General features: G+C 36.6%; 1 protein-coding gene across 3 annotated transcripts in view; it reads left to right on the forward strand.

Moving 5' to 3' along the window:
- CDC7 (cell division cycle 7) overlaps positions 1–20,362 on the forward strand; it is a 26,754-nt gene extending 6,392 nt beyond the window's left edge. The window contains exons 3-12 of one of the 3 annotated variants that reach the window (XM_002926193.4): positions 3,107–3,190; positions 4,932–5,067; positions 8,647–8,740; positions 8,826–8,968; positions 9,922–10,174; positions 10,792–10,887; positions 11,669–11,847; positions 12,656–12,738; positions 15,192–15,341; positions 18,623–20,362. In XM_002926193.4, coding sequence (XP_002926239.1) covers positions 3,107–3,190; positions 4,932–5,067; positions 8,647–8,740; positions 8,826–8,968; positions 9,922–10,174; positions 10,792–10,887; positions 11,669–11,847; positions 12,656–12,738; positions 15,192–15,341; positions 18,623–19,017 — 1,613 coding nt within the window. In that variant the 3' untranslated portion in view covers positions 19,018–20,362. The remainder of the gene's footprint in view (positions 1–3,106; positions 3,191–4,931; positions 5,068–8,646; positions 8,741–8,825; positions 8,969–9,921; positions 10,175–10,791; positions 10,888–11,668; positions 11,848–12,655; positions 12,739–15,191; positions 15,342–18,622) is intronic. The other 2 variants (XM_034653888.1, XM_034653887.1) reach the window with 2 other exon arrangements.
- The last annotated feature ends 3,119 nt before the right edge of the window (positions 20,363–23,481 follow it).

The following is a 23,481-nucleotide window of genomic DNA, read 5'->3' on the forward strand; positions in this document are numbered from 1 at the left end:
GTGGGGCTCGATCCCATAACGCCGGGATCATGCCCTGAGCCGAAGGCAGACGCTTAACCGCTGTGCCACCCAGGCGCCCCTACAATCATTTGCTCTTAAGGGTTAAAGGTGAATGCTCCTTTATGATATCTTGGATTTTCCTTAAGGTACTGGTACCTGTTCTGTAAGTTTTGATGCTGGCTGACAGTAATTGTAGGTTGCATCCCAATTTCAGACTTTTAAAAATTGTGTTTCAGAATCAAGGAAGTGTAATATAAAATTGAACATATCATTTTAGTACCTTTCATGGTACCTTTCCTGTGACATTGGAATTGGAAACTGGTTGGAATTGACACTCATTAGGAAAGATTGTAATTGACTGTGGCAATTAGGACTGCTAGAAAGCTGGCTTTTCCCCCAGGCCTTGGTTTTGGTTTTTGAGAGTGGAGTAGTGTGGTAGCTGATAGCGAGTTAGCTGCTACTGTCTTTGGCTTCACTCTTTTGTAACTTCTGAACTTTTGCTTTTTTTTCCCTACAGCTATCTCTGAATGCCCATAATGATAGTAATCATTCATTCATTGAACAAACATGCCAGGTACTTCTAACTAGGAGCTGAAAGTACTATGGTAAATTATACAAATAGGGAACTGTGCTGGTGGAGCTTATATTCTAGTGGGAGGAGGCAGACAGCAAACAGACAAACAGTATAATTTTATAGTGGATAAGTACTCTAAAGACAATAAGCAGGGTAATGTGAGTAATGAGAGGAATGCTATTTTAAATAGGGTGTCAGAAAACTGACCATTGAGCCAGCCATATGAAATTATATGGGAAAATATTTCAAGTAGAGGGAATAATAAAAGCAAAAGTGCTAAAGAAATAATGTTAATAACAATACTACAACAGTAAGAATTACCACTGTCTTTTATTTAATATTTACTATGTGCCAGGCATTGTGTTAGAAGTTTCTCTTACGTATATTATTTAATTCTCACAGTATCTCAGTGGCATGGGTACAGTTATTACCCCTTTTCTGTAGATGGGAAGACAAAGGCTCAAAGCGATAAGTTGTGTGCTCAAGGAAGGTCATACTGCCTGTTAAATATTGGAGCCAGGATTTTAATTTAGGCCTCCCATCTCCAAAACTGGTATGCATAATTGTGGTTATATTCTTGCCTCTTGTATTGAAACCCGTGAAGCTTCTCCATTTCACCAATGAAGTAGATGGGAAAGTAATCCTTTTATGGATTGATACAGTAGAAAGAATACTGGTCTAGATCTTGGTCTGTTATGTAGTTCCAGCTTTTTTTTTTTTTTTAATTCATCAGCGAGAGAGTGCGACAGCGCGTGCGCGCACACGAGAGCAAAAGCAGGGGGAAGGGTCAGAGGGAGAGGGAGAAGCAGACTCCCCGCTAAGCAGGGAGCCTGATAAGGGGCTTAGTCTGATCTCGGGACCCCCAGATCATGACCTGAGCCAAAGGAAGCCGTTTAACCAGCTGAGCCACCCAGGCGCCCCTAGTTTCTGAAATGTTCTCTTAATGTTGCTCTTCCTCCCCCTCAAATTTGTCCTCTGTGTATCATCTTCCTGCATAAAAATTTTCCACGGCTTTCACTTGCATTCTCTGTCTTCCTTCTTCAGCCACATTGAATTTCATTACTTCCCTCACCCACCTCTCCCCCCAAAATAATCTTTTTCCTTTTCCATGTCTTTACGTACATAGTTCCTTCTTCCTAAAATACCTCATCCACTTTCTATACTTGGTGAGTGCTTCAAAACACAGCTTAACTGTCATCTGAAGCTTCCTGGTACCGTCAGATATGCTCGTTCCCCTCCCCCCCTTCTATCTAGTAATATATGCATTCCTGTATTATTACAATTACTGTCTTGTATTCAGAGTGAGCTTTTACAATCTGTCTTTTCCCCTAGACTGAGCTCCTAGACAACAGAGGCTGCACCAGATTTGTTAATTTTTTTTAAAACTTACCCATTGCCGAACATTTTTAAAAATACAGTGTTTGTTAAATGGACAAATGATTTCACTTCCCTGAGTAGGGTTTTCTTATCTAAAATCGGGATGATTCTTGTTCTGCCAATATCTGAGTGCTATTGTGAAGATCTGAAAAGATAATACATGTGAAAACAGTTTGAAAATGTCTTAAACCGTTATATACACTATTCAGAATATTATTGTAACTGAAAAAGTAGCTGATGGTTGGCTTAGATATTGTAATAAAATCCGATGGCTCTTAAGTATGTAGCTTTCTTTTATATCCAGTAGTTTATCACAACTGGTATTACTGCCTCTCCTTATTTTAACCATGTATATTTTTGTAAAGAACTTATATTTATTTAAAAGTAGCAACATAACTTGCTTTCAAGGACAGAGGATACTATTGATAATTGGGACAAGTCTTTAAAAATATTTCTAACATTCCTGAGAGCTTTAGTAGACTTGTCTCTCTGAAGGTACACTATGAATATTCAATATATAAAACTTTCCAAGCCTGTAAGATTTTGTGACTTTGGGGGAGAGAAATAGTTTTCAAGAAGATTACATTGTGTCCTTGTCATGCCATCTAGTGATCACAGGACAAATTGTTTAGTTATTTTTTTAATTCAGCTTCTTTATTGTGTCGTACTCTATTTAGTGACAATGTATCTGCTAGTATGTAATTCCAGAGTAATAAGAATTTGTGTGATTCTGGAACTTACCAGTTTTATCTGTTTGTTCAAGAGGTGTGTGTGTGTGTGTTAGAGCAATCTAACGGGGCTTTAAATATTTTTGTGATGATTTTAAGATTTATCATAGATATTTTTTAATTTGTAATTATTCTTGTTAGAATTTATTTCATTGAATTTATTTTAAAGATTTTATTTATTTATTTGACAGAGAGAGACAGCCAGCGAGAGAGGGAACACAAGCAGGGGGAGGGGGAGAGGAAGAAGCAGGCTCATAGCGGAAGAGCCTGATGTGGGGCTCGATCCCATAAAGCCGGGATCACGCCCTGAGCTGAAGGCAGACGCTTAACCGCTGTGCCACCCAGGCGCCCCGTCATTGAGTTTATTTTAACTTAAAGTATAAAATATACTCATTAATTATAACTATAAATTCTTCTTCCTTGATAGGTGTTAAACAAGATATTGAGAAGCTTTATGAAGCTGTACCACAGCTTGGTAATCTGTTTAAGATTAAGGACAAAATTGGAGAAGGTAACTTAGAGATCTACTTTATGTTTCTTTTCCTTACATTTTCCTTTGTATAATCCTGACTTTCATTACTATTTCCTATTGAGAAGTATATCCTTTTTAAAATATGAAAACCATAGTTGTATTACTAATTATGACATTAGGTTTTCTTTTTTCCCTGGAAAGAGTGAAAGAATAAGTATTTACAGTAAAATGAACAGTTCTATTTTAATCTTTATGCTGTTATACCTTTAAAAATATTGATATACTACTATATCATTAATAATTATTAAAAGTGAGAAATTATAAATTCATATGGAGGAATTTGATCAAGGGAAGTCAGCTCCTTTTCCTTCTTCCATTATAGTTAGGTAGAACTGTGCATTGAAACATGTATGAAACCTAAGGTAGCAAAATGATGAAAATAAAGTGGTACAATATTTATAAGATAGTATTGGGGTGCCTGGGTGGCTCAGTTGGTTAAATGTCCGACTCTTGGTTTCAGCTTAGGTCATGATCTCAGGGTCGTGGGATTGAGCCCTGCATTGGTCCCCATGCTCAGTGCAGAGTCTGCTTGAGAGTCTCTCTTTCCCTTCCCCCCCACCAAATAAATTTTTTTTAAAAATATGGTCAGTATTAACATAAATGTCATTGAGAGACTAGCAGTGTTGTTGACCAAATGGAGGGTGAATTTATCAGACGTGAAGTGAGTGAGAAGGTAAAAGGTAATAGAAGTTTTTGGTGGCTATACTGGGAAATGCCTAAATAGTTTAAAAAAAAAAACCCAGAAGCCTTCCATTTACTTCATTGTTTGCTTTTCACAATGAAAAATGTCAGACAAGAAAAGGCTGGGTCATTGGGGGCAGAAGAATTAGAAGATGAGATGATTTGGGTTATAAGTAGATCTTTACATCTTTTCCTTACCTTTTTTAGTTTGTTTGGGTTTTTTTAAAAGAAATTTTTAAAAAGATTTGTGAGAGAGAGAGAGCATGAGCAGGGGGAGGGGCAGAGGGAGGGGGAGAAGCAGACTCTCCGCGGAGCAGGGAAGGGAGCCTAATGCAGGACTGAATCCCAGTGTGTTCTGACTTAGTGTTCTGGAATCCAGTGGTGTCCTCCTAACAAATTGATAGCTATTCTTGGAGAGGGGGAGGGGAGGAAGGTGTTCTAAGGCTAAATAAGCTTAGAAAATGTAGTACATATAGCTCCCTTTTGGTTATTCATGAAGTACTTAAAACACATTAAAAGCTCTGGAAATTTTTGTAGTAAAGAGATTTATCAATTTGTTTTAGCTCAGTATTTTTCAAATTTAACTGGCCACCAACTCTTTTTTTGTTTAGTTTAATGCTGAATTTAAAAGCCTAGGTGTTTTTTAGGGTTTTTTCCCCAAAGACCATTAACATTTCTGCTTCTACCAGACCTGTATCCAAGTCGTAAGAAAGTAATTTCAAAGGACAGTATTATAGAAAAATACTTACTAGAATGGATTGTGACCATGGAAGTATTTTTATTTTAACCCAAACAGATTTACTGTAGAGCTTTGGTAAATTAATATTCCCTGTAAAGAACTGAGAACAGTTAAGAATTTATTAAAAATTGAAAGTTGTATTTATAAATGTTGTTATTCTTTATGTTTAATATCATTAAATATATTGATAAATTAGGATAATTTTATGGATTCCAAACAGTTCTTAGGATCTATTTTAACATTGTTTCATTGACATTTTTAAAAACCACATATTGAAAAATCTAATAAATTATTTTATAGGCACTTTCAGCTCTGTTTATTTGGCCACAGCACAGTTACAAGTAGGACCTGAAGAGAAAATTGCTCTAAAACACTTAATTCCAACAAGTCATCCTATAAGAATTGCAGCTGAACTTCAGTGCCTAACAGTGGCGGGGTAGGTAATTTAAAGATATTTTAATTGAACTGGCTGTATATAATTTTTAAGATTTTTAAAACGATATCTAACAGGGATGATGAAATTATCCATGAATTAAACATTTTTCAGTCAGGTGTTTGCAGTTTGGTAGCACTTTTCCTCTAACGTTGGGATGGTTAATTAAATTTATATTTTTAGAGTGGATTACCCTTGAAGCTCAGCTGGACTCCCTGTTCTCTAATTTTTCTGATCTTCCTGCCAAATCATAAACCATGGTCTAGATATTTTTTAAAATGTAGGGAATTCATATTTCATATCTCCTCAGCTATTGATAGCCTCATTTCATACTTTATTTTGAACAACAGAAATATTTGGCATGTCTTTCTCATTGGTCTCTCTCTCTTCTAGGTCATTCCTATCAACAAAGGTACATGGTCTGGTATCACTTGTGCCCCTGTCCTGCTATCCCTCTTCCAGCTGCTCTGTCATGTCTTTGCTGCCCTTCCCAGGCAGACTTCCCAAATGTGATCTATATACTGTTTTCACTTCCACACGCTACCTTCACTTCTTACAGTGTCTGCTGTCCTCTGTGCTAAACTGAAGCTACTTTAGAGAGAGTCAGCCATGACTTCCATTTTGCCAGTTTTCTTTTCCTGTTCACATGAACTGTAGGCAGCGTTTAACATAATTGATTTGAACCATTGTCTTTTGACTTCTGTACTGCTACATACTCCTTGTTTTCTTCCTGCTTTATTTGGCTTTTCATTTTCAGTATCCTTTTGCCCGTTCTTCCTCTTCTACCTGACATCTAAATGTTGGAGTTTCTTGGTGCCTGATCTTGGGCTTTCTTGCTCTGGACTCTTCTCTAGGTCATATGTATTTCCATGTGGCTTTAAGTGTATGGTAATGATGCCTGTAAGTATATATCTATCTTGCCTCAGACCTCTTACCTGCAGATTTGACATATCTACTCGAGTACCTGATAAATATCTCAAACCTAATATTCTCTAAAGTGAATTTTAATACTTCTTTGTGCAAAAAAACCCTATTGCAGCAGCCTGTCTTCATCTGCTCATCAGAGCATCCATCATCAGATCTTGGCCTTTTTACCTCAAAAATATATCTAAAAACCCATCCATGTTTTTCTGTCTTCTCAACCACTACCTCAGACCAAGCTTAGATTACTAAAATAGCCTGCCTGCTTCTTTTCTTTCCCCCTGAATCCCATTGTCACAAAACAGCCAGATTTGATCTTTAAAATATAAAACTTTGTGTGTGTGTGTGTGTGTATATATATATGTGTGTGTGTGTGTGTATATATATATATATATATATATAGCATAAATTGTGTACTGTTAGTTCCATCACTTAAAATCCTTCCTTTGTGATACTGTTAGTTCCATCACTTAAAATCCAGTTCCTTTGGAAAAAAAAAATCCAGCCTTATCACCTGCCACTCTTCCCACCTCCCTCTCTCTGTGCTCTGGTTTCTTTAGTTCCTCAAATTTGTCTCAAGCTTTCTCATCTTAGTGTCACTACGCATACTGTTCCCCAGTAAGACCTCTCCCAGTCTTTGCATGCTGACCCCTCTTCTTTCTGATCTGAGCAAGAGTGGCACCACTTCAAAGATGTCTTCTGAGGGGCACCCGGGTGGCTCAGTCAGTTAAGCATCTGACTCTTGATTTCACTTCGGGTCTCGATCTCAGGGTCCTGAGTTCATGCCTCATGTTGGGCTCCACTCTAGGCCTGGAGCCTGCTTAAAAACAAACAGGAAAACAAAGTTATCTTCTGAGTTAAATTAGATTAACTTATTTGTTATTGTCACAGCACCTTTTGATCTCTTTCAAAACCTTTATAATCTGTAATATTTTATTATCTGTTATTGTTCATTAGATAATAAACTCGACGAAGGCAGAAATCATGTTAATTTTAATTCGCCTTCCCATTCCTAATATCTAACGTAGTGTCTGCCAAATAACTGTGCCCACTAAATATTTATTGGATGAATGGACAAGCTATTTCTTTGTGTCATCCCTCTGTTTATTAGAGAAGACAAGAGGATGAGATGGCCTTTTTAAGGCATAATTACGTATGTTCTAGTCACTTGAATAAAATTGTTCCTTTTTCCATACTTTAAGTATTTTCTCTACCATTTTTCCTTTCTATGTACTTCAAAAAAGTGCATGTTAAAAAAAGTCTTTATCTGATCCTGTTTCCTTTCTAGCTCCCACACTGGTTTTTCTTCTTTTCTTTGCCAGATATTTCAGGCATATTTTATATTCTGCTTCCATTATATCCTGTTTTCCCTCCTTAAGTCCCATTTGGCCTCTTCCTTTCCACTCGAATTGCTCTCTGAAAAATTACCAGTTAATTCCTCTTTGCCAAAATAAAAGACTTTCTTCAGTCCTTATTCTCATGACCTTCATACTGATTACTGCTTCCTTTAAAACTCCTCATCTGGGTGACATCCCTTTCTGGGCTTTCTGCCTTTTCTTCCTTATTTTGCCCTCCAGCTTGAGACTTTTCCAAGACTCAAGTTTTCTCTTCTCTCAAATCATTTTCAGAGCTTTAGGTATCACTTCTCCATGAGTACTGCCACTGATCTCTCACTTCTCACACAAGATGTAATTTTGTGTCTAGACATTTTTTTCAAAATGATGTCTTGGTTTTCAGTGCTTTTCCTGATTTCTCCACATATTTTGTTGGTATCCATGTTGTTTTACTAGTTGGGCTCAAAACCATGGAAGTCAACTTTACCCTATTTTCCTCATCTATTTTGATGCAATATAGCATAGCAGTTAAGAGCATAGATCGAGAGCAAACTGTCCGGATTCAAATCCTGTCTCCATCGCTTACTAGTTTAGTGTCCTTGGCAACATTCCTGAACCTCTCTATGCCTCAATTCCTTATCTGTACAAAAGGTGGGAGGAAATAATAGCATTGTTCTGATGGGGCTGTTGTGAGGAGTAAGTGAGTTAATAAACGTATTGCTTATTTATGGCGTGCCTGGGTGGCGCAGTCATTAAGCGTCTGCCTTTGGCTCAGGGCGTGATCCCGGCATTCTGGGATCGAGCCCCACACCAGGCTTCTCCGATAGGAGCCTGCTTCTTCCTCTCCCACTCCCCCTGCTTGTGTTCCCTCTCTTGTTGGCTGTCTCTCTGTCAAAATAAATAAATAAAATCTTTAAAAAAAAAATATTGCTTACTTAGATCAAAGCTTGACATATAGTGAATGCTCAATAAATGTTAGGTATTATTAATTAACTTATTTATTAATATTATTATTTTATTGGCCCTAAGACTTGTTAATTCATTGTTATTCATGTTGTCCTTCTTATTCTGTCACTTCCCCAATTAAAACTATAATTATCTCATGTTTGAATTATTATAGTAACCTCATAACTGGTGCTACTTTTTTTTAAAACTTTATCTTGTACAAGTCAGTTAAACATGTATACTATCCTACAAGTTGTTGGTTTTAAGTAGTTTTCTGGCATTATTTGTGCATTGCTAAAAACTTCATTTTTAAAGAAACTGAGCATAAAGTTTCAATTCACTTGACCTTTCCTTTAAAGTTCATTATACATTTTTCCACTAGGGGGCAAGACAATGTCATGGGAGTTAAATACTGCTTTAGGAAAAATGATCACGTGGTTATTGCTATGCCGTATCTGGAGCATGAGTCCTTTTTGGTAGGTTTTAATACTTCCTGAATTTTTTTTGGCTAAATATTTAATTGAAAACAATTTTATGACCTTATTCATAACTTTATTTTAGGACATTTTGAATTCTCTTTCCTTTCAAGAAGTACGGGAATATATGTTTAATCTGTTCAAAGCTTTGAAACGCATTCATCAGTTTGGTATTGTTCACCGTGATGTTAAACCCAGCAATTTTTTATATAACAGGCGCCTGAAAAAGTAAGTATGAAAAGTTACCAGAAAATAATTACACTTGAATGAATTTGTGCTATGGGGTTCATCTCGGAGATAGAGAACATACTGCAACAGCCATGCACAGATTTTTTTTTTGTTTCAAATTTTCATTGTGGTTGGGGAATGAAAATACAGTGAAAAAAAAGATAAAATTGTATTGGTAAAGCAGTGTACATCATTAGATATACTGTGGTTCAGTGGAAATAGCAGTTAGCTAAAAGAAACTTAGAAAGGGTTTAGGCCTCTTTGACCTTCACATTTCTTCTTATCTCTGGGCTTCATTTTTCTAGTAAAGGAGGGGATTGCCCACATGATAGCCAATATCCTATTTCAACACTAAAATTGTGTTTTTATGTATATATTGTGTATGTTTATGCGTGTGTGTGTGTATATGTGCTGATAGAGGCATTGTAAGCTGAAGAGCTAACTTAAATACTGTTCAGTACACAGTGGGTCATACTGAGTGTGGTAGCAAGTATAGAGCTGCAACTTCTTTTCTTGAATTTTATACTTCTGACTTTCTCTTTAATTTTCTTTAATTAAATCAAATATTAAAGCCATTTTAATTTTTTTAAGCTTGTTTAATTAAAAATTATCTGCTGTGATGCCATCTCTATCATCGTAAGAGAGCAAAGGATTGGGCTTCTATCCTGGAGTCCTTACCTGCCTTGTCAGCACAGGCCATTGGAGAAAGGGGAGAAAGATTTTTGTGTGTATGTGGGATATATCATTCCTTAATTTTCAAGCCTAATTAGCTATTAAATCATTACCTTGTCTATAAACTCATTTTTCTTGTCTTTTTTCAAGAATGTTATAAATACTTAATTGATCCCATAAAGAATTACACTTTTTGTATGAATATGACTTGAGCGTATTATGATGTTATTGAACTTTAATTGTTACAATGAGGTAAAAATGCTTACTTTTGTTTGTCTTAGGTACGCATTGGTAGACTTTGGTTTGGCACAAGGAACCCATGATACGAAAATAGAGCTGCTCAAATTTGTCCAATCTGAAGCTCAGCAGGAAAGTTATTCACAAAATAAATCCCATGTAATCACAGGAAACAAGATTTCGTTGAGTGGCCCAGCAAAACCTAAGGAGTCGGATCAGCAGCCCACTGTGAAAACGTCTGTTAAAAGGCCCTACACAAATGCACAGAGTCAGATTAAACAAGGAAAAGATGGAAAGGTTCTACCTCTTTTATTTCTTAAATACTAATAAGGTTTTAGAAATGTACTTCTTCCTCCAACAGAGGGAGATATAATACCAGAATAATACTTGCAATTAAAAACATTTCTGCATTTGTTACATATTACATTGATTAGATTCCAGTATGATTTATAATGGATTGTTTTACCATTTCAAAACTGAAATTACTTGGTAGATTTATAATGTCTCTTGTCATTACGTTATGTAACAAATATGGAAAATAACATTTTCATGTTATAAAGTTCAGATTATTCTTTTTAAAAGAAAACATTAGTTATAGGGGAAAAATTCTGAAGTGTCTATCTCCATTTTAGCTGCACAGCAAAAATGTAACATCCATTGGGGTGGTTTTTAAATTTTTTAGTTATATATATATATATATATATATTTGTGGATTATGATAACATTGTATGGGTGTTAAGAGTTCTGTCTAGACTATTTTCTCCTTTCACAGAAGTGTTTTGGTGCCTGAGAATGACTTGGATGCAGCTGTTTTTGTTTCATGTCACTTAACTCTTTCAAAACTGGCAGAGTACAGCTGGCAGAAAGTGTTACAGATATAATCCTTATTTTCCTTGTTTTTGTTGGTATTGTAGGAGGGATCTGTAGGCCTTTCTGTCCAGCGCTCTGTTTTTGGAGAAAGAAATTTCAATATACACAGCTCCATTTCACATGAGAGCCCTGCAGTGAAAGTAAGTAAAGTAGCTTAATAGTGCAATCATCAGTCAGTCGTACACTGAAGAGAATTTAGGGATTGGCAGATTAATATTTATTGTCACTAAGTTTTTAAAAGTAGAGTTTTGCTGTGGCAGAAGATATTACTGCTTTGAGCATCTTGTCAACACTTTTATTTTCTCCAGTTTTTTCCTGAACTTTTCTGGTGGAATTTTTCATCATTTTTCGTTAGCTGACTGTTGTTGCTCTTTTCTAAAGGAACATTTAGAACCTCAAGGCCTTTTCTTTCATTGACTAGAATGTGAGCTCCTAATAACTGACACATTTCTGACACATAGGTGATAGTGTAAAGATATTTGTAAAGTTTACGAAATTGTAATCAATGTTAAATGGTTTTAAATTGACTTGTGATATCCTGTAACAGCTAAATAGCGTGAGCAACAAATTAATTAAAACTCTGATTTTAGCCAATGTAATTGTGCAGTTTACAGTTCTGAAATGGAGTTAGACACTAGAACGTAACTGTTATGCTTTTGTAACATATCAGGAAAAGTTCTGGTAAAGTGTAAGTGAAATATTTACCAATTGAGGATTATTTAGTAAATTTTAATATGTTTACTCAACAGGAAAACCTAAAAAGATCTTAAATACTTCAATAGACAACTGTTTACCTAACATCCAACAGCACATTCGGCAGTTTTAAAAGTTATGTTTCTACCGTTATGTTTTGCCATTACCAGCATTTGAAGGTATCATGTTAAATATCATGAAATAGGAAATATGACTTTTCTTTTACAGCTTATGAAACAGTCAAAGACTGTGGATGTACTGTCTAGAAAGTTAGCAACAAAAAAGAAGGCTGTTTCTACAAAAGTTATGAATAGTGGTGTGATGAGGAAAACTGCCAGTTCTTGCCCAGCTAGCCTGACCTGTGACTGTTACGCAACAGATAAAGTTTGCAGTATTTGCCTTTCAAGGTAATGTGTTTTGATGGTGCTGTAAAATCACCAGCATGCTGCCAGACGAGATTAGAAATTGCATTGATTTTTGTGGGCAATTGATTCAGTGTGAGGAAAGGAACAACACAGATACTGATGGGGAGAGGTACCTTGAAGAGCAAATGATAACCATTGTCATGTATTGTTCATTTGACATTTATATGGTTTTTGAAAAACACATTTGCTCTTATATGCAAATAATTTTGGTGGGGGCAGAGGTAGCTATTTTGGAAACTTAGAAACACACATTTTGCTGATTTAATCTTTTGCTTTCTTTCCTTATTCCCACCTATGTAGAATAACCAGAACCAAAGAGTGTCTCATTCCTACTCTTAGCATTATAAATTCCTCCCTTTCTTTCAAATGTTGCATGAGCTTTCATGAACCTCTCCTAACTCAAGTATATAAGAGAATAAGTATATCAGAAATGAATTTTCTGATACCACTTGAAACAGAAATGAATTTTTGTACCTCTGAATTCTGTTGTATTTAGTTCTGTTGTATTATATTTTTCTTATCATCTACTACCTATTTTTATACCTGGAAGTTACCTTAAAATTCTTCTGGAATAAGGCCTGGTGATTTGTGGGGTAGAGGGGGGAGGGACCAGTAGAAACAAAGTCTAGGGTTTTCACCACACTGGATTATCATTTGCTTTATAAATAACTTTTATTTATATAGATATCAAGGCAGAATTTACTGTGAAATAAATCAACAAATGTTACTTTTTGGTCTTAAATAATTAAACTTTAACATAACTAGAAAAATCTTATTTCATCATCATAAGGCGGCAACAGGTTGCCCCTAGGGCAGGTACACCGGGATTCAGAGCACCAGAGGTTTTGACAAAGTGCCCCAATCAAACTACAGGTACGTTGCACTAGGAATACAGAACCCAATTAGAATTGGTTATTCTAGCTATGTTTTATTTTATGATCTTTATGTTTTACTGATAGAATGTTTTTCTGCTTTTAATAAATTATATAAGTAGTTCTAGCAGTGTAGCAGTCCCGTTTTTGAGATCATGCTGTTAATGAAAGTTTCTACTTGTCGTGTTGCAGGGTTTTTTGGAGGGGGGGTTTGGTAACATTTTTCCCTATAGATTACATCTTGCTTGTCCATTTACAACATGATTTTTGCCAGGAATTTTGTTTGTGGAAGAAAAATTGTGTTTAGTAGTCTTTGCTAACTTGATACTTGGCAACATTTTATCTGGTTGCCCAATACCCCAAAAGTCTTCTGTAATGCACTTGATTGTGTGTTTGATTAAAATTATATTTTGTTATTGTGAAAATAATACAGTAGCTTTAAAGAGTTTTGAAAAAGGAAAAGTTTATAACCTACAGAAGTTATCATGGAGCCAAAACCTAGGAAAAATCTTGAGTAAATGAATGCTGCCATTCGCTTGGATTATGGACTTTAAAAAAATACATTCACCCATTGTGTGTATTTTATACTTGCTAATGATACAAAAAAATGAAAGTATCTGCTTACTCTCAAATAATAATAATCTGTTGAGGATGGTCATAAATCTTTATACAAGGTATTTTAGGGATACCTAACTATTCCTATCTGAAGGGAAAATGGAAGGAAGTTCATGGAAGGAAGTTCATGGAAGTTTACATCTCTAAGAGATGTAAATTGGAGTGGGTGGTTGGCACTGATACATGAGTAGAGGATCCCAAACAGAATGGTCTAGTCGTATAGGAAACAATAAGGTTAGTGTTGCTAAAATGTAAGATTGAAGTAAAGGAATGTGAGAAATAAATCTGATAATAGGTAGACAAGTCAGATCACACATGTTAAACAGCTTGGACTGTATCCTGTAAGTGTTGAAAAGTTATTCAAGGGAAAGACATGGTATTAATTATGTTGTAACTGGATCATTCTGGCAGGTGTACAGAGAGGAGGATAGGTTTTGGAGAGTGGTGGCTTACTGTGGTCCAGGTGAGAGACACTGAAAGCCTGAATGAGGGCATCACTAATAGGAATGAAAAGAAAGGTGAAGGATTGGAAAGGTAGAACTTGGTAGATAATTAGATATGGGATTTGGGTTTGGGGTGGTGAAGGAAAAGGCACCCAGGATGTTTATCAGATTTCTAGCTTAGGGGACTTGAATAGGTATCAGTAACAAAGGTGGAGAATAAATAGCTGGTTTACAAGGAAAGATAAGGTGGATTGGGGCATAATTGGCTTGAGATATTTGTGAGAGACAGAGATATCCAACAGAATAAAAGTCAAGCTCAGGGAGGTCTGGGCTGGAAATACAGTTGAATGTCATCAGTACAGAAAAGATGGTTAAAGCCATGAGACAGTTGGAGCCAATCAGGGAGAGGATACAGGGAAGAAGAGTTTGTAACTGGGGAACCTCAGCCTTAAGGCTTGGGGAGAATGTTGAAGGAGGAGGCCGATGTACAGAGGGAATGAGAAAAAGCAGGTGATACAATGGCCAAGGGGATAGCAAATAACTTCGTGATGCTAGGAGGTCAGCAATTTGGAGAGATGTCCCTAGGGGCGCCTGGGTGGCACAGCGGTTGAGTGTCTGCTTTTGGCTCAGGGCGTGATCCCCGCGTTATGGGATTAAGCCCCACATCAGGCTCCTCCGCTGGAAGCCTGCTTCTTCCTCTCCCACTCCCCCTGCTTGTGTTCCCTCTCTCGCTGGCTGTCTCTATCTCTATCGAATAAATAAAAATAAAATCTTTTAAACAAAAACAAAAAAGGAGAGATGTCCCTAAAAGAAAAAATCAGTTTCTTAACGTGAACGTGGGCTAGTCTTAATGTTAACCGCCAGAATTTTAGAGATTCAAGTTTCTGTAGCAGAAGTTAGGGTTAGCACCTGGGTGAAGAAAAGCTTCTAATGTTCAATAATTTTCACTAAAATGAACCACTTTCACTATGGTGTGTAATTCTTGAGGAGCATCCAGATTTTTCCCACAGAGCTATTTTTGGATTTCTTTTGATCTTATAAAATACATATCTACTTATTGTTTTCTAATAATGAAATATCCTTTAAACTTACTGACATGTTGCTTAAGAAAGAAGACATTGTATTTTGTATTAAGGATGTTGGACCAGGGTTTCTCAGCCCTGGCATCACACTGTAGCATCTGAGGAACTTAAAAAAAATACTGATGCCCGAGCCCTACTCCAGAACAATTAAATCAGAATCTCTGAGGGAGTGGGCCTGGGCATCAGAATTTTTGTAAGGCTCAAGATAATTTGCACAGCAAAAGTTGAGAACAATGGATGTAACATTGATGTAAACTGACTACTGATAAAATTACAGATTTGGGATTTTTTTTAAAGTTTGTTTTCTGTTACAGCAATTGACATGTGGTCTGCAGGTGTCATATTCCTTTCTTTGCTTAGTGGGCGATATCCATTTTATAAAGCAAGTGATGATTTAACTGCTTTGGCTCAAATTATGACAATTCGTGGATCCAGGGAAACTATCCAAGCTGCTAAAACTTTTGGTAAGCAGTTTTATATTCTAGAACAAAACAAATGCCTTTATTATCTCCTATAAATCAAATTACTGTGAAATTCTCTTTACGAATAAACATTGTGTTCATAAAATTCTGATGTTAGGTACAAAATTTCTCTTGCTCTAAAATTAATTGCATTGTGTAAGAAAATAATTTATCATCACTTTTCTTCTATATAATCATTTATCTTACCAAGCACAGAGTGCTATTTAAATATTTAAAATTCAACTTTATAATCTTAGTAAGGAATAACTCCCTGTAGTTATGGTTTGACTTTATTATGTAAATATTTCTAATAGTATGTTTTAATTTGTTTATTGTATATTTATTAAGCATCAGGCCTGCCTTAAATGATCTTAGTCTATACTAACAAGTAAGCAGCTAATTATGCTACAGCATAGTAAGGACTATAGTGGGGAAGATAATAAAATGTGTGTTAGTTGTTAGGGTCCTTAGGGTTAGGGTAGCAAGGAGAAGAAATGAGAACACCTTAGCTGATGGAGTTATTATTATAAGCGTGTAATGGACATAGACATCATCTTCTTAGCTATCCAAGTTCTTCCAAGACTGGGATATGCAGTGTACTTCATAGGGCACCTGAGAATTATCTTAGCCTTGTTCTGGCCAATGACTTGAACTCAACTGCCCACCCTGTGTTTATGCTCCATGTACAATTATAGTTAAATGTTTTCAAAGTGGGTGGCTGTGATTGAGTCAGCATGCTACCACATGGTATAGAACGCCTTTGTGGGACAAAATTTCACACAGCCCACTTCAAAAGTAGCTGGGCTGCTTTGTGCCTAGCCCCAGGATCAGTGGGTCTTCCATCAGGGGTCCAGATCAGAATTATCTGAGGAACTTAAAAAAAATACATAGGCCTATTTCACCCCACTCCTTCCTGGAAAATAAGATTCAGAAAAACATGATACATAGGAAGGTCAGGCTTGTTTGAAAAAACAAGTGATTTTGACCAAGACCAGTTTCTAAGAACCACTGCAAAAATGATTGCCCTTTACTTAGACACCATTGCTATGGTCCAATCCCATTAGAAAAACTTGGTGGTGGTTGTGAAGAAACCTTTGTGATAGAGGCTTACCAAAAACTGTTTCTGCAGCAAAGTCAATCCATAACTTGTAGCTTTCTTGCACCCACTATAAGAAAGTTTTATCTGAGGTAGTAGGGTGAAATAGTACACAATACAAAGGGAAAGTGACCATAAATGGGAGGCAAGATTGAGACCTTGGAAATTATATTCTTACACATGTTTATTCTCAACTGATTGAGAAAATTTTTCATCTACTGTTGAATAACTTCATGAGAACTTTATGAACATGAAGTTTATCAGAGCGTGAACACCAAAACATTTTGTTGAAGAGCTTAAATCTCCCCTGTCTGTAGTCAGTTATAATGAGGATCAGCAATGGAAGCACAACCTGTGACACAAAAACATTCCAGGGTAAGGGTCGAGAGAGCAGGCAAGGGCTCTTAAAGATTTATCATTGTAATGCTTGTTCTCATATTAGAAAAATAGTAATGCCATGTAGTACTTGTCTCAGTTTTATTAGTAGGACTTCTGCAGCTGTACAGTCATATCTTCCTGTAACTTTGGGCTGAATACAGAAGGACTCAAAACTTCAGTAGTCAGTGTTCTCCTTTAAGACCCAAAGAAATGACTTGTTTGGGATAAGCAATGGGAGTACTTTTACTTCTATTGCGTATAACCTGCCTCACTGTCCTCAACTCCTAGAGCTGGCCCCACTGTGGATTGTCATCAAGTACTTACTGAGTTCTGTCAGAGAAAGTCAGAAGAAAAATCTTGAGCTAAAACAAATGTCTGATACATAGTCTGTAACGAAATATATTTTTTAAAGATTTGAGAGAGAGTGAGGGGAGGGGCAGAGGGAGAGAATTTAAAGTAGACTCCCAGGTGAACAGGGAATCCCACAGGTGGCTCGATACCAGGACCCTAAGATCATGACCTGAGCTGAAGTCAGATCTTAACCGAATGAGCCACCCAGGTGCCTCCATATTTCTGTTTAATAAGGAAATACAAGGCCAAGATAATACACTACTGCCTGTGTGCTTATTTTTGCCCATGTCTGATAATCTCTCAGTAAATTGTTTCAAAGACATTTATATTTTTTAAAAACTGAGATCTGGATGCTAGGGTGGTTCATTTGGTTAAGCGACTGCCTTTGGCCCAGGTCATGATCCTGGAGTCCCAGGATCGAGTCCTGCAACAGGCTCCTTGCTCAGGAGTGAGTCTGTTTTTCCCTCTGACCCTCCCCCTTCTCGTGCTAGCTTGCTCACTCTCTCTCAAATAAATAAATAAAATCTTTTTAAAATTTGAGAAAAAAAAATACAAACTGCGATCTGGTTTATTAATTCATTCAAAAACATTTATGAGGACTTTATGTGGCCAAGGTACTGTTGCTGAGTCTAGAGCTTAAATTAAATTCTAGTGCTGGAGAAAAATCTGTCAAATGAATGGTATTGAGAAAAATAAAAGGGGAAAGGAAGAGGGCTCAACTCTTCAGAGATTGGTCAAGGACAGCATCTGTAAGGATGTGATATCTGAATAATGACACGAGAGGCTGAGTAATGCTTTTTTGTCCAGTTCAGCAGACATTAATTGAGAGCCTACTATGTACTAGACACTGTCTAGGCTTCAGGGATTCAAAGGTAAATTAAATAGCCCCTACCTTCAGAGAGCTTATAGTCTAGTAGGTGAAACAAACCTACAGTTACAATACAGGCCAATGAAAGTAAAAGTAGAAATTTTCACAGGTATAACAGAAGTGTAGAATGTTCAACTCTGAGAGTATCAGACCTCACAGAAGTAATTCTTAAGCTGAGTGATGATATAAGTTGGAGTGTCCTAGGCACATGGAGTTAGGGGGCAGGGGGGACAGGGGGATCCTAGGCAAAGATAGGAACCATGTAGCCAGAGGCATGTAGAAGCTTGGAAGGAGGAGAGGGAATGGGAGCTACAGCTGATGACAGATTACAGGAGGATATGGTAAAGCTGAAGAACTGGGCAGTCAGGTGAGTCCCTTACATAGCTGAGCAAATCACTGCTTTCTATGTCCCACTTGATGATTTGGCCTTCAACTATGTGGTACAAAACACAAATATTAGCATGTGCTGCTCTATCTTATACACAGTGTAAATATATCTATAAGGTGCGTGGTTGGACTTGCATGATTCTTATGAGAGAGGCTTCTGATATATTCAAATAATAGAAAATACATGTATTTTGTCTTTTTTAGGCAAATCAATATTGTGTAGCAAAGAAGTCCCAGCACAAGACTTGAGAAAACTCTGTGAGAAGCTCAGAGGTATTGATTCTAACACTCCCCAGTTAACAGGTGATATACAAGGGCCTGCTTCTCATGACCCAACTTTTTCAGAGAAGACTGACCATAGAGCTGCTCACCTCAAACACACACCTCAAGCACAGCACTCGGGGAGTTCATTGTATGAAGGGGACAGTAATGGCTGTGGGGGTAGTTTGAATACGGATGCTACCAATTCAGAAGGCTGGAATGAGGTACCTGACGAAGCTTATGACCTGCTTGATAAACTTCTAGATCTAAATCCAGCTTCAAGAATAACAGCAGGAGAAGCTTTGTTGCATCCTCTTTTTAAAGATATGAGCTTGTGATTATCATTCTTCATGTAATGTTTGCTGTTGTGTATTATGAGAGGGGGTGAAAAAGAGTTCTTCATAATAGCTATAGCTTCTAGATGAGAGACCAGGGCAGGATGAATAATTTATTTAAAAATTTTAGTATTTGCTCTTTGGCAGATTCTAAAATACGGATTAAGATTATTTAAAATGCCTGGGATAGTTCTTTGGGCTAACTACGTGATGTTTGAGTTAGAGCTACCCAAGTAGAATCCGAACTTTAGCTTCCCTAATTACTTGTCACTGCCATATACAGAAAAGCAGCCGGTCTAGCCTAGTACGTAGGAGTTTAAGGCGTAAGTCTTAAAATTAATGGATATGATCAGGACTAAGTGAGTCAAAAGACTTACTCGGTTTCATTAAACTGTGAGCTGTGTGTACTTCTAGAAAACTCAACCTGGTGCTCTCACCATTCTGTGGGTAAAGAAGGTCATTTCCTCTTCTAGAGGCATAGATTCTACTTACGAACACTAAAACAATGAGAAAATGTTGGGGATAATATCACTTAAAATTGAATTTAATTTATCCATTTTTCAAAGTATTTTATTAAAAGTGTATTTTGTGTGAATTACCATGTTTTTCTTAATGGTTTCTCTCTTGATTTTTCCACTTTCTCTTTCCCCACCTAACACATTCTCTTGGAAATAATGTGCTTTCCACAAAGTTACCGGGTGCTTTGTTAAGTATTGTATTTGTTTACAGTTGGGAACTCACTGCATACATTGGTTGTTTATAGGGAAGCTGCAGAGCCAAGGTGAATACTGATAGTCCAAAATGTTTTTCTTTTTCTCACCATCGTAGGTGTGATTAGGTAGCTGCTAAGAGGAGAAATAAATACAGCCTTGAGAATAGTATTGGAGATTTTTTCCTCTGTGTAGAGTCCTCATCATCTCTACGTCCTGTTACAGCTAAGTTGGTCCTGCTCAAAGAAGGTTGACTACTAGAGTCTTGGGTGCGTTGGGAAGAGAGATAAGTCTCCGACTCTGGTCCTCTTCTACTTTGACCACTTATGTATTACTACATTCCAAAACGATATATGTCATTGACAATATATCAAACTCTCTGTGGGAAATACGTCTGCGGGTATGGATCTGCTGAGAAGTTTCCCACTTAGTAGAGATAGAGGATAGAAACAGCCTAGGGATATAGAACATACATTTTGTTATTTTGTGCATTCAAGTCAGTATGTCTACCCACTCTATTTGGTAAGTATAGTATGTACATAAACCATGACCACTGGTGTGCTCTGTCTTCTCATACTGTAATCTTTAAAAACAAAACTTGAATGTTCTTAAATTTGTTTAATAAAGTTATTCTTTTATACTTTTTTATGTCTGACCACTCATTTGAAAAATACTCTTTTAAAAAAAAAAGTATTGATCACTGGAAATATTTTCCTTCTGAGATTGATGAGGGCTCGCTCCAGCAAATAGTAGGCAGTAGATTAACAAAAATTGACCTGGCTCAACTAATATGTGAAAGACTGAAGTAGATTTTTGTTATAGAAAAGGAGCTCATTGATCTCATCTATAGGAAATTTGTAACAAACGGTAAAAGCAATAAGTCATCTCAGTAATCAGAAAGAAGTCTACTTAGCTAAAAAAATTTTTCTTGGTGTGATTTCACAATCATCAACGTATTTCACAATTAACATATTCTAAGAAAATTAACAGGAAGAAAAATTTAACTACCAAAAGTGCAGGGCAGGAGATGTTCTCTAAGAAAGTTTAATATTCAGGGTTGTTGAGTTTAAAGTTTTTATTAATATCACTGTCAGAAGAGAACTTGGCTGATATGCAAGGGGAGGTGGGTGGTAAAGGGAGCCAGTGTTTTAAAAGTCATCCAGTGTTGTAAATTAGTTCTCAGGGCATTTCAATCCCATTAGAGAATGTTGGGGGCTACATAGGTAGAAATTAGAAAGGAGCTTCCATACACATATTCTTCAAGCTTTTCATCCTTCTAAACACCATTTTATAATGCCATATATCAGCCTAAAAGATTTTAATTAGCCAAAATAGTCATTTTTAGGGAAAGATTAAGAAGGTAACTAGTTAATGCCATTTCCTATTATTATGGAAGTTCCCAGAATATTCAGCTATTTTTCATTGTCAGCTTTTTAAAATTCTTATTGCTCAGACTCTTGAGATAAAACTGTTAAGGGTGTTTTCATTTACTAAGCCTTAGACATTTAGAACTATTAATATAACAAGCTACAAGTATTGGTTTTCGAAACAGGCTGTAGCTCTGTAACATTTTTAATGAAACTTTTCCTTATATGGAGATGATTATGGTTGTCTTAATGACCTAAATAAAAATGCGGCTCAAGAATGATTATTCCAAAGAATTAAACTTAGTTTGTTTCAAAATCTGAACAAAAGTCATCAAGTGATGTTAATCTCATGTTTCTGGCATCGGCATTTTAGGAACAAAATGGTGTTACAGATGTCAGAATATTGATTGCGTAAAATCTTGAAACCCACAAGACATGTAGGCTTAGGTCTTAGTAATTTCTGCTGTTTATGTAATTTCAGCCCTGCACGTCACCGAAAAGTTAAGAAACTGTGGCCAAATTTGGCGGGTAATGCTGTCTGCCAGTGTCTGCAGATATATTGTTTCCGCCTACATGGTGCGTGCTGTCTGTGGTCCTTAAAGAACACTACCTAACACTAGGCAGAAATGTCAACTCCCCCTTCAGATTTTTTCCTTTGTCCTTAGAACTGAGGTTGCCATTTCCTAATTTTGTCAAATTTTGTGTTTGAACTGTCTTCCTTTCTTGAAAGATAGATATTATCACCCATGTAGTAGATAAGTAATCAGAAGTAGTTAATGCTGTGTCAAATTACAGCAAGATTTTCAACAAAGTAACCACAAAGGTCAGTGGTAAGGCAAGTAGTTACTAAACAATGACATTTTAGGTATCTGAAATGAAAAGGCTCTGATCTCAGGAAAGCAATTGCAGGTTGGGTGAGAAAATTAGAAAAATGAATCCAGAAAAGTGATGGCAAAATAGTGCAAGCTTAATGTGACCTGGTAAAAATTTTTTTTCTCAATAGAAGAAAATGAATTAAAAGAATAAATTGCCCTTGACTCTGTTTTGAATGCTTTTAAAAAATTAATGTCTTACAAATAAAATCTTAAAAAAAGAAGGTCTGGTAAATAATTGAAAAGGTTAAGCAAAAATCTTGTTGGGGGAGTGTGTACATAGCTTTAATAGCAAGGAAGATGACCGGAAAACCGTTGTAAATGGTTTAGGAATTCTGATTGAAGGTGCATCGTGTGCAAAATGCCCTTTTAAATTTAACACACCATCCCAGCCCTAAGTGGATTCCATCTTGGACCCTACTGAGGCAACTGTTCGAGGAAAGTAACAGTTTAGCACTAGGAAATTTAATACTATCTTATGAAGTAAAAAATAGAGAATAACTTCTAGATTCATCTCTAATTCTAGATTTAGAGAAGGCAAGTGTCACTCCCTCAAGTAGGAAACCGAGATGAACCAAGGGATGGCCTTTTGAGATCCTGAAATCAGTAACCTATCAGCTGGGAAATGAATGGCACAAATCAGAAAATAGAAGAGCCACCTGATAATTTTTTTTTAAGATTTATTTTAGAGTGCATGCGTGACCTGAGGGAGGGCAGAGGCAGAGAAACCCAAGCAGACTCCGCGCTGAGCGCAGAACCCCGACGCCGGGCTCTATCTCACAACCCTGAGATCATGACCTAAGCCACAATAAGAGTTCGTTGCTCAACTGACTGAGCCACCCAGGCGCCCTGGCACCTGATAATTTCTTTCTAATCAGAATTTTTGTATATATTTACCTACATTCTATTGATGATGTGATTTTATAGGTGTATATTTAATTATGTATTCACCCTTTGTATAAATACCTTCCGTAACTTCTCTGAAGATTAGAAATGACTCCAACTCAGACAAGATGAAGACAGTAAATCGGAAGCAGATGTACGGCTGTGTAGCCTCACTTTGTTATTTTAGCTATGTCCATAAGCAAAAGGAGCAGGGGGTTGGGGAATCTAGCCACCTCCAAAGTTTTCTAGATACTTTTAATACTTTTTCACCTAGTAGAAGTTTATTTTTTCTGTCACGTTGCTGGTCTTCCTACGCTCAAATATTCTGATTAAAAACAAAACCAGCCCCACTGTATGTATATGTATGTATGTGAGTAATCTTTGAACAAGTATTCGTAATGCTCCTTTACACTTTTCCCCCCAAGGTTTGTGAAATGAATGCCTGGTGTTCTGTGAGTGTCCTGTCATTTTAATTTCTTATTTTGAAACTCCACAGATAAACAGCCATATGAAATGTGTACTCATAAAATTGAAACTCATTATCACTTTTACGTGTAAAACACCAGCATCTTACATCTCTTGGTTGTGTTTTGAGGAAGTATCATATTTCTCCCTATGCAGTGTGACAGCCAG

This window comes from Ailuropoda melanoleuca, chromosome 2 (genome assembly GCF_002007445.2).
Source record: "Ailuropoda melanoleuca isolate Jingjing chromosome 2, ASM200744v2, whole genome shotgun sequence".
Lineage (NCBI taxonomy): Eukaryota > Metazoa > Chordata > Mammalia > Carnivora > Ursidae > Ailuropoda > Ailuropoda melanoleuca.